Source organism: Drosophila sechellia, chromosome 3R, assembly GCF_004382195.2.
Source record: "Drosophila sechellia strain sech25 chromosome 3R, ASM438219v1, whole genome shotgun sequence".
Lineage (NCBI taxonomy): Eukaryota > Metazoa > Arthropoda > Insecta > Diptera > Drosophilidae > Drosophila > Drosophila sechellia.
Window position 1 is genome coordinate 15404829 of NC_045952.1, and position 12043 is coordinate 15416871.

The window sequence follows — 12043 nt, forward strand, 5'->3', positions numbered from 1 at the left end:
AACCAAAACTTTCCCATTCGGTGCCCATTTCCCCAAAGCCGAACAAGGACAAAAGTTTCCCAGCTCAGCAGATCACGAAAATCGTTCCACCAGCAACCAAACCAAACCGCCCAAAAAGAAATTGGCACATTCGCTATCCAACCACATTTCGCCTACCATAAATCCACACAAAAGGAAACTTTTTGGCAAGCGAGAATTTATGCCCGGACTGCCGGCCGACTTCTTAGCGATTTGTTCAGGCTTATAATTCATGTTTTAATTGGCAAAAAGTCGAGGGGCGAAAAACGCAGACGCACAGTCGAAGACTCGCATTTATTTATGACTTGTTAAGTGTAAAATATCTGGCGCAAAATCAAAAGATGCAGACCGCGACCCATACCCAACCAACCGACTGCGAAATTCCAATCTAAATCATATGTTTGTTTATGGTAGTAGTGCCTAGTAGCGCCCACAAAATCGGGCAGAAAAAGCCGCTGCCAAGTTGGCAGCCATTAGGCTAATTATAAGCGTTCTACGGCCAACAGAATGCTAAACCCCCTACGAGCATTTGAAACGATAAGTCCCGTATACGGGATCACGAGGGTCACTAAAAGCCCCTTATGACGGGAACAACATAAACTACAATAACAATTAGTCGGCTTACGAAGTCGAAACTCGGGCTTCCAGCCCGAAAAGCCCAACCCTCATCATCAGGCGTAAAGGAAAAGTGTCCACAAAGTTTGTGCGTAAGCCATCGCAAACAGGGTGAATTTTCGGGTGGTTCGAGCTAGTTAGCCAGTTCGATCCGTTGGGGTTAACAAAGGCCTTTCGAGACTGCCATTGTGCCAGAAGTGGGCCGGGCTAAAGAGTGCATGACATACGCTTTTTACAATTATTTACTGACACTTCCGAGTCACGCCCCTAGGTGTTCGGAGAAAGGTCCCCAAAAAACCAGACTCGTTTTACTAGTACACATGTGCAGATTAAGGCATGCTTTTTGCTGCCCTAAAACAAAGCTCCTAGAAATAGAAATCATGGGAAGAACACTGAGGAAAGCAAGGGATTTTATACGGATGTAACATGTATAAATGGTGAGCAGCAGCATATGTTCAACTTTAAGCTAAGAGAGTTCTCAGGAGAAAAACCATACCTAGTAACTAATGGTGTATACGCTTAATGAGCCAGATTTATTCATTTCATGAACTTGGTTTCAGAAAAACTCTTCAGCGAAGGGTCGCTAATCAAAGCCTCTTCATCCGGAGTGTAAACACTTCACGAAGTGTATCTTAGCCTCAGCATTTTGAAAATAAACTTTGCCGGCTGCTTTTGTTATGATTTCCCAAAAGCCAAGACGGGACACTGAACTGTGTTTGTCATCGGGTGACTACAAAGACTGGGAAAACTGGGAAAAGGAGGACCTCTCCACAGGCAGTCGGTGAAGTTTTTGCCAAAGTGCTTCTCTGCTCGCAGTTCTCTTTTAGCGGGTCCTGTGAATCCTGCGAATCTGGCATTGTGTTTATCACACGTCAAAGGCGCTTTTTGTCTTTGCCCAAATCTGCTTCAATTTGAGCCAAGATGAGCGGCATATAAAAAGTTTCTGTTGTATAAACATTGTGTGATTGTTAGAAAAACATGTGCCAGGGGCACAAATACACTCTTGCAAAGAGAAACGCCCACTCGAAAAAGAAAACGAACAAAAATCGCAGGATCGAACGTCTATTCTGAAATACTCTCCAAAATTGAGTAAATAGTCTTTTAAATTTAGAGTAGATTGTTGCAGTATAATTTAGAGCATTTATAGAACTATTTAATTAAGATGTGGCACACATAATCATTTTGATCAGCACTCTTCCACATTTTTATTAATTCAGATAATATTGATTTACAAATTGTATGTGAAATTCGTGGTAAACCTTTCACAAAAAACGCTGTACTTATGCAAGGGTATAATGCGGAAAAAGTTGGGAAAAATCGAGAAAATCCATGGAAGTGGGGAAGCGCAAAGCGAACTCATCAAACAACGCCATCATCTGCATATGCCACGTCCTTGTCAGCGACATCCTTATTCCCGTTATGATGAAAAGTCGCAAGTTTCCCGAGCAGAGAATGTGTCTGCATGTGTATGTGAATATGCGCCTGTGTCTGTGTCACAATAAAGCCGCCTTTATAGTCCTCAGATTAGGTTAATCCGCTGGCTGTTAGCTGTTGGCATCGCTATCTGTTTGGCCTTTGTTCTAATGATGGAAATGAGCGTGTGAAAAGCCCGGGCAATAACTCCTTCTGTTATGTTGGCCCTAATGAAAGCAGTTACGCTTTATTGTGCTCACGCACACACATTCCACTGCGAACTCGGTTTAATGAACAACTCCTCCGCGCAGCGAAAAAAAAGGATATTCCAGTTCCAGGCCACGCTTTATCATAATTTACGATGTATTAAGTGATTTTAAACATGATGCTTGCTGTTGCCTCTGCCATAACTGCTGTCTTTTGCAACCTATTCGACACACTTACACAGACAGCTAATGACAAGAGAATAGTTAATTTACTTTGAGGAAAGAACCCCTCCAAAGGAGCTTTACACTCGGAAAATAATAATATGTTGCCTCTAAAGCAACCCATAAGTAAAATATTTATTAATGTTTATGTAAATGTTTATGTTCTACAAATATTTAATAAGGCGTCAGAAGTTCCGATGAAAGGATATGCTATTATTCTTAACGCTGCTGTACAAAACCTCCACGCTATCTCCATAAAAAGGTGTGGCATTCTTTTGAGGGCTCATGCAGTTGACATGTGCCAAGGAGGTTGATTAAATTAATGAAATAAATTATGAGCTGCTCATCACCGGCTCACTCGCTGCTGCCTTTTAAATGGAGTGCGCGCCATCTTGAAATTAATAATGTGACATGTCGCAGGACGAAGGGCAGGAGGACGGGGGTCCTACTCCTTGGCAGGTGCCACACACGTGTGTCGTGTCCTTTTAATTCTGCTGAAAAATAAATGAAGTGCCTAAGGCAGCGCAGACTTAAGTTGCCTGTCTGGGATTTGATTTATGCGCGAGCTTGGATTTTTTGCAGCCCGCTCAAATTTATGCACTTAATTTTATTAATCCGTCTAGTGCGACATCACGCATACGCTCCGTTGCAACCAGAAGCGGAAGCAGCACAGACAGTTGGTTCTGATTATTGAATTGAATCGAATTGAATTGCTTTTTAGGAGTCTTCACTACCCAATCAACCGCATTCTCATCTGTGGCCGAGTAATTTCCAATAAAAGTGTCACAAAATAAAAGTCCTTCTCCGAATGCGAAACGCACCACAAATTCGTTAGACGTGGAGCCCCAAAAAATCCAATAAAAACACAATAAGGCCGGGGCCATCGGCCAGTGACTTGTGTGCTGCTCTTTGGCTCCCCTTTTGGAAGCTGCTACAAAGCAAAGCATTTAAGTGTGATTATTTCTTCCGACAATGTGGATTGTGTGTGAATTGCAACTGCCGTTGCACAATGCTCATGCGGAGCATTTGCATGCAGTCGCAACGGTTGCTAATACACCTGAAAAACTTCCATAGCGATACTAGAAAAAACTATAAATACTATACATATCTTCGTCAGGAAACTTTAGAAAGCACTGAAACAGAACCACTGTATTATATATGCGACAAAAAGTACTTTACCTTTTTAGTATGCATTGTAGACTCAATAAAAATAAATATTTTATTTTTAAACTTACTCCAGTAATGTTCCAAGGATAATTTGAGAGATTTTCTTAAGTGCATGCCTTTTGCCAGTCGAATTCGAACCAAGCCTGGGACTTGAACCGTCTCACCCTTGCCAGAAATTAACAAAATGCATTGCACGAAGCTTGGCGAATGCTCACCCCAGTGGGGGCAACGGACCAACAAAAGCCACCAAATTAGCAGAGGCACACAAAAGACTCTGGAGGTGGGGCAGTGTGTGCTGCTCACAATGGACCACCATGGAATTCCATCAAGTCGACTGGGGGAATGGCAGAGGTAATAGAACTGGCCAAGAGGGACTTTATTCCGAAGGAAGGGTCGTCGGGGTCTAGGCCATGTTTGCTGCCAGACAGTTACAATGCAGTCGGTTGACTTTTGTTGGCCAAGTTGATACCCTTAGGCTACGAGAGTAGGCAGTACATAATGTGAATAGCATACGCCCAGATTAACATTTTTGGTGCTGCATTTTTAACGTAACTAGACAACACGACAGATAGGTAATTAATATTGAGACACACATTCGAAAAACAATAATAAATATAGTTATATTATACTAAAATTATACTAAAGAACTGTGGGCCACTTAAGCGTTATGAAATGAATATCAAATTACATTTTTCAATTAAAAAGGATTTCCAATCTGTGTGCTAATGCCCAATTGATACCCTCTCCTAGTAGAATCACAATACGCATATAAACAGTATACACTCTCGACGAACATGAAAAGGGAACAAACAAAAGCTGATATGCAAATTAAAAGTTACATTTATTCGAGCTTCCATTCCGGTGAGCTATAAAATCAAGAGCAGAACGGGTGTGCATTAAAAATCATCCTCATCATCGTCAACGATGATGGCCAACCGACGCCGCTTGGCCGGCTCGCCATCGACTTTGGCTGGCTTTTTGCGAGCCAAAAAGTTGGCCTCCTCATCGCTGTCCTCCTCGGCAGTGGCATCCATGTGGCCAGCATCCCCATCGTCGTCACTGCGTGGGCGTTTGTTTGTCTTGTCGGCGGGCAAGGCGCCATCATCGTCGTTGTCGCTATCCGAGTCAATTACATTAACGCGACGTGCACGCTGCAGGGACTTATTGGTAATGTTCTCTTTGTCACCGCCGTTCTCATCCGCATCCTTGCTGTTCTGCTCCTCATCCTCCAGTTCCAGCAGGCGGGCACGATAGTCCTCCGAGTTGAAGTTAAATGCATCATCGTCCTCCTCTTGAGCAGCATTTGTTGACTCATTTAGAGCCATATCGCTCAGTTTGATTTTAGTGGCTCGCTTGGCTCTCAATTGGTTAAATAAATCATCCGTGTTGGGTTTCTCGAGCTCTGCTTTATCTGTCCCATCGTCATTGGAGTCCTTTGACTCCTTGGCTTTGTCTTTGACCTTTCGCTTGGCCTTCTTTTCGCTGGCCTTGGGTTTGTCCTTGGCTTTTGGGGGAGCACGTTGCTCGGTTTCGTCATCGCTCTGGTTGAACATAAGACTATCAAGTTTTCGCTGCTGTTGGGTGGCTATGTTCTCCTGCCGCTGCCTGCTGTGCTTTTCAAGGAAGTCCTCTTCCTCACTTTCCTCGGCCTCCTCGCACTCCTCATCGTCTGCAGCCTCGTCTTCAGGCTCAGCATTAACCTCTTCTCCTGCCAGGATTTTGGAACGTAATAACAAATCGGCTGAGTTGAGATATATAGGAATACGCCAGTAGGCTTCCATTCCCGTAATCGGCGGCTGCATGCCCAGGGCGACCAGCACCTTTTGGAAATCACCATCTTCCATGGCATTCTTTTGATCCTGCATTAAGGGCAGGAGAGGCACACCATCGTCATCCTCGACTGCTTCCTCGGTGTCTTCGCTAGCATCTTGCAGGCATTCCTGCAGCCACTCGATGGCCGATTGATACTTTTCGGAATCCACCTGACCGATTAGAGCTCTAATGGTGCCTACATCCAAGGGTGTGCGTACCATCTGACGCTTCTTGGCTTTTTTCGGCTTGGACTTCAGCTTCTTATACCCCTGCTCCTCAAGCATGGGCTCCTCGGCAAAGTCAAACTCATCTCCATCGCCTTCCATTTCTGCCTCTTTTTTGGGCTTGTCTTTTCCACGCCCCTTTTTGGCGGGCAGAATCTCGGATTTATCCGCTATTAAATGAATCTGAAGCATTCGCTTGATGATCTGCTGTTTGCTGCGCCGCTCAGCGAACTCGTGGACAAGTCGCTCTAGGCAGTCTGTAAGAATAAATAGTAAGTAAAATCAAAATCTGACTTCTGTACTTATTGCCCCAAACATCTAATCAATTTGGATTTAGTTGTGTGCCCTTGTTTCGAGACCTACATTGCATCCTTTGCTCTGTATACTCAAACTGATTGTCCACTTACCCGGCTCAATGCGATGCTGATCATATAAGCTCCTTAGCTCGTCATCCTCTTCCGGCTGCCAGACGTTTTTGCCGCTCTGGGCGGACTTGGTCGAACGCTTGGTGGGCGCCTTGAACATCAGGCCCAGTTCCTTCAGCTTCTTCAGGACAGTGCGGCGGTTGCGCGTCTTGTCGACCAAATTGTCCAGAATCCAATCAATCACATCTGAAAGAACAGACACAATTGGGTAGTTGTTTTCCGTCTATTCCTAACCCTTCTCTCTCTGCCTGCCTGTCGCTTTTTCGAGTGGCTAGAGTGCCGGAGCTGTGATTGCTTCTATTCATTTACTACGAATCAAGTTTTAATTCACACTCAAGGGCAGTTTTAAAAAATGCAGATGCAGTGCGAGCAAAAACGTATTTTCCGTTTTTTAAAGTACTTCAATGCTTGAATAAATTTGTATATGCGTATTTTTCAATTTTTGATTATATACACTTATTGTGGCTTTTCATCATAGAATGTTAGACTTATAGTTATAGTTACCCTTATCTGTTTCAGGATTGCGCTGGTTCTCCTCGAAGAGGAAGCGTAGCTCCGACTCCTGCTCCTCGGTCCAGGCTCCTTTGGTGCCACTGCAAGTAAAGTTAATACGATAAATATAGGGCCAGGACTTTTCAGCACACTGTCTCCCCGTAATTTTGGCTTGCATGCAAATGATCTGACCCTTTCACTACTGTCCGTGGGGTGCAAATACAATAGGGACACCATTCTCGCCGCTGGCCATCATTTATCATGTGCCAACTAAACGACAGACGATAAAGACCCGGCTCAGTCAATCATGCGGCCATTGTGATGGCCCTACCCATCCATTCCATCCCATTCCCTTCAGCCCCAAAGATGAGGAGACAATGGCCAAGTAGCCCGTACTCACGCTTCGTAGGCGTCACAATAGCCCGTCTCCAGCTCATTTGCCTCCCTGATGCCTTTGTAAAATAATAACTCTGCATAGATTTTGGGATTAGTCGGGGCCACCTCGACAAATTTGCGCACCACAAAGATGGCCAGGCGGCGCAGCTCCTCCTGATGGACGTCACGTTCCACGCTGAAGACTTGTTGAAAGATGCGAAACAGCTTGGCCTGCGGGAGAGCGGGAAAATCGCTGGTTAGGTTGTGCTTGAAATTCAAATGAAAAGTTTCTCGAAAGACAGCCACAGCCACAACAGTCGCCACCTCGTCCTTCTTGTCCTCCATTTGGAATCCTCTGCGGTTGCCGCCTGCGGTTGTCTCTCTGCTGAGCAAGATATCATTTGCAGTTGGCAAAAACTTTATAAATGCCACCCCGCACCCGGACAACTAACCCTAAAAACAGTCATCTCCCCACCCAAAACCCACTGAATACCCCTGTATCGTTGTCGACTGTCGTCGTCCGTATTTGGAATTTAATTTATCCTATGATTGCGCAGACCCATTAGTGGTTTTGACTTTGCATATGATGCTACTTTTGTTTTGCTTGTGGCCAGACTGGCAAGCAGCAGTCTGCTCCTTTTGATGGCCACATGGACATGGATAGCTGCAGCCATTCACTTCACTGAGGCAAAAAACTCATCTTACGCTTACCAAAAAAAAAAGGAGAAAATTAACTAACGTTAATTAAGGCTTGCATCAGAAAAAAACGTCTGCACTTGGATTAAGTCAATGAATAATAAAGTTATAATATGAAGGATTGAATATTGTTTCAGATGTTTCATGTGTTCGATGTGTTCCAGATCTTTAAGTATTAAAATCTTATGCTGATATCTTGAAAAAATTGTTAACTCTCATTAAGACCTGCGATTTTGGTTTTAGAAGGATTTCTCCCAGTGCTCCGTTCCTCATTCTCGTCACCGTCATAGTCATTGTCGTCCTTTTAATCGTCGCTTGTGCAGAGCAGACATTGAGCCGGCTTAGATGATGCTGATAGGCAACCCATGCTGCCTGAACAGAAACACGCGCGCTAGATGATGGACCACGACGGAGTACGAAATGCGAAAGACGGAAGGCGGAAGACGGAGACACTCGACACCGGCTTTGTCCCCCAAAATGCGATGCCGTTTTTGGCCGCTCCAGTGATTAGCCTTTCTCCGTTTCCCAGTCATTCTGCAGTGGTTGCATGCCACTCTGTTGCCCGTTGAAAGCCAAAAACCGATGGCTTTAAGCAACGCTTTAAGCCGATGAAACTGGAAAAGTGGGTGGTTGGGTGGCTGGGTGTTTTTGGGTGGTTAGGCGAAGGCCGCGCAGCCGGCTGCTGCTGAATGTGATTTATGAACTCTGCCCGAAAAGAAAAGTTTAATTGCCAGCCGTGAAAAGCAGCATAAGCAGTTGAAAAGAAATCCGGAAAGAAGTGGAAACACTTGGCGCAAGGTACAAAGTTAAATGCTCTACAATAAAAATCTCGAGGGCAGTATATAATATTTTCAAGCTGTGACATGCCGTAGGATTTTAAGATATTATTTAAAAAACAAAGTGCAAGGTAAGGATTATAAATTAGTATCGTAATATAGAAAAGGAAACAGCGCGGTCACATTAAATTCAAAGTCAAGTCGTCAAATCAGTCCTGTAAATTTATTTAATTTTTAACTCGAAGACAATCGCGTTACGCTCCTTCTCAGAGGCTCTGAACCAACTCAAACACAGACATTTGAATATTTAAGTCGCTATAGAACCCAACCGATGCTGTGGCTCAAGGCAGCGCGTGAAAGGCTTAAAAAGTTCAAATTCCAGCTGACAGCGGAGGGACCGAAAAAAAGGCCCATCGCCAAACCCGCTTAAAAAAATTGTATATGTACGCGCAAGGCAGTAAATATCGTTTGTGGCTTTGGACAAATAGAAAAAAGGTCCGCTTAATTTGTACAAATTACCATAAAAATGAAATGTAAGCAGCGACAGTAAAATAAGGATGGCAAAAAGAAAATGAGCGGCAGCTAAGCTGTGGCATTTGTATTTTGCGTTTGACTTTGAATGTTAAAAACCTGCTTTAAGATAAGTAAATATTTAAAATTCAATAAAAACATATTCCTTATGATTATCTCACCTGGAAAAGCATTCCCGCACATTTGCAACCGTAGGCAATGCGATGTAGAATAGTTACGGCCGCTTTCAAGGATCTAGTAGGTATATCCGCCCAATCCGATAGCACTAATGTGCAAGCTCGAACGATTTTCGGATTCAGCAATCTAGAGGAGAAAGGAGAAAGGGGAGACGCAGGCCATTATAAACCAAACTCAAATCAAATTATGCTAAATTTAACTAATTATGATTTAAGAGTTTATCCAGCCGGTCACCCCGAAAACAGCAGCTACCGCGGCAACCCCAAATGTTCCACACTCGGCAGCAAAGTTTTAGAAACATTTGCAACAACAATGGCAATGGCAATGGCAGCACAATTAAAATACAACGGGCCAACCAACTTGACGTCATTTTATTATAATTGTTGTGGCAGGGTGAGCTGATGTTGCTGCTCGTCGGAGGATGTTGCCTCTGTGATGTTGCTGCCGCTCTAAGCTGCCTGCGGCATCTGTGTGCGCCGGTTTCCAGTTCGAGTTCGAGAGTTCGCGGCCATAAAACTTTTGGCACAAGTAATTTCTGACACTAATCCTTAATTAGTAGCCACGAGCACTGACTCTCTGGTCTGCCTTTCAATTAAAAATACAATTACAATTTTCAACACGACCATCACGGCACAAAACCGCCGTTCAACCGAGCGGGCGACCATAATAACTTTTCAAATAACAGCAGTAAAATTTAAGCGACCCCTCTCTTCCGTTCCCCTCCATGGTTTGTATTTCCCCAAATGGAAAAGTGTCCAGGAGCGGTTTGGCCTTGATTCGAAAAGTTTATGGGTTCGGGGCGGTACTTGGATCCTAGTCCTAGGCCTATTTACCTGCGAGCGAAATCATCAAATTTGAACGTTTTCTCGGTGAGTCCATTATCTAGCCAGAGGATGAAAAGCAGGGAATGGGATGGGAAAACAGGCAAATGCCATTTATTAGTTGAAATTTCCTCAAATTATTTTCATATTTATCGCAGATTTATGCGATGAGTGCTGCCCTTGCTTACCCTGCTCTTCGTATTCTTCGTTATCCAAGTCATCGTCTTCGTCCTCGTACTCGTCCTGATTTTGTTCCTTTTCGTTTTCCTTATCCTCGGACTCAACTGAAAAATGAAAATATTATTTAAGTACCAGGTCTAATCAGGATGCCAGAAATGGTGATTGAATTTCGCTGGAAATAACTAATTTTGGACAGAGATATTTATGGAATGACAATATTAAATCTAAAGGAGCAAAAGCTCCCAAAATGTCGTAAACTGGATTAAAAATAAAACTCCAAACATCCTATTTGTATTATCTACTGATCCATTCCCATTAATTTTAAGGTCACTATTTTACAATTAAACTTCATTTGTTTTAATTTTGAAGCGCACTTGCACCCGTTGCGACTTAATCAATTATGCAGTTGTTGCATATAGAGACAGATGAGGGCACTCCGGTTAGGCACACCCATTCTCCATTGGCAAAACACAAATGGCCATTAACAATAATTATGACTGCTGCAATGCATAAACAAGTGTACTTGTGTTCCTACAACCGGGCTCAAACGCACAGAGGGCTATAAGAGGTGCACAAAGAGAGGGTCCTGATAAAATGCAAAGCTAGTCAGAAGCACACTTCACAGGATCCCTATTCCGAAAACAGTGGAATTCGAATGGAATACGTATGCTGGGCCATTCGACCCTGGGCTTTCGCTTGGAGGCTGCTAATGTCGCACCTGCTCCTGGCGAAATGCCCCCAAAAAATGTCAGCCATACCCCGAAAAGCCGGATTTCAGGCAGTTACAACTTCATTTTGGAAGTGCAGGTCCAGGACATCCCCCTCGCACCTTTAGCACCTTACACCCATGGAATGTGCTGCGTGTGCGTCGCTTTATTAACGTCTTGAATGGGGTCTCCACTGGCATTTCAGTCCGTGTCCCTGTTCCTGTTCCTGCTGCTGCTGTAGCTGCTCCCTGTGCCCTGTCCCCTGTCGTTGGCAGTGACGCTATGCTCCGTCATTAAAACACAATTTTCTGTGTCAGGTTCAAGCTGTAAGCCCAAAAACATGGCACACGAAGGGCCAAGGTGCGTGGTCGGGGAGAAATGCAACACGGACAGCACACGATATTAGTGCATGTCTTTTGGGCTGCCTTTGTAGCTGCATTTGTTGGCCCGACACCCGACGGGACTGTGGATATAGTCATACGGCCCTATAGCCAACCCGCTCTCCGGCACAACAACACCTTACTCCATCCGAAGGACTGCGACTGCACGGCCATTAAACATGAACCTCGTTACGGCGTTGTTGATGTTCTTGTTATAAGCGGTAACTTCAGGGTAGTCAGGCTATGGCCCGAACTTCATGTGGCTCGAAGTCTGGAAGTCATGATGGCACTTCGAAACTCACCAAGTCCAAGTTGCTTGGCTTACATGGAATTACCAGACACTAAACACGAGTTATACTTTAATAAAAAGAGACATGCTAAATATTTAAATTCAATAGGATGTCCAAATGCGTTTAGAAGGTACTATTGTTTTTAAATACCTAATTATTAACGTCTATTTTCCCAAAGTATTTTAAGTTTATATAAACTTGGCTATTAAGCATTAAGAGTATTGAAACAGTTTTATATTTTACTTGTGACCTAAGGTGCACTTTGGTTTATTTTAATATATGCTAGCTTCGTATAGAGTACCACATCAGTCTAATTAATTAAGCATTATGTTTGTTCAGTTGGCGGGGTGCATCACACTTTGCAGGCCACACTTAATGACTTTTGCGCGTCGCTTGCACCTGGACAACACCTGAACGCATATTTGCCACGCCCCCTGTTTGGACCACCCTCTCCCTCTTATCATTACATGACCTTCAGTGCTGGATATTCCGCACATCCTGGTAGCAGCATGCAAA

The 12043-nt window shown here is 44.0% G+C and overlaps 1 protein-coding gene across 2 annotated transcripts in view; it reads right to left on the reverse strand.

The window, feature by feature from the left end:
• Nucleotides 1-4458: 4458 nt before the first annotated feature.
• LOC6606569 (protein timeless homolog) overlaps nucleotides 4459-12043 on the reverse strand; it is a 67591-nt gene continuing 60006 nt past the window's right edge. Inside the window, exons 12-18 of one of the 2 annotated variants that reach the window (XM_032720797.1) lie at nucleotides 10159-10254; nucleotides 9983-10031; nucleotides 9134-9275; nucleotides 6995-7200; nucleotides 6607-6695; nucleotides 6085-6288; nucleotides 4459-5934 (exon numbers count right to left, since the gene is read on the reverse strand). In XM_032720797.1, the coding sequence (XP_032576688.1) occupies nucleotides 4538-5934; nucleotides 6085-6288; nucleotides 6607-6695; nucleotides 6995-7200; nucleotides 9134-9275; nucleotides 9983-10031; nucleotides 10159-10254 (2183 nt within the window). In that variant the 3' untranslated portion in view covers nucleotides 4459-4537. The remainder of the gene's footprint in view (nucleotides 5935-6084; nucleotides 6289-6606; nucleotides 6696-6994; nucleotides 7201-9133; nucleotides 9276-9982; nucleotides 10032-10158; nucleotides 10255-12043) is intronic. The other variant, XM_002031334.1, reaches the window with a different exon arrangement.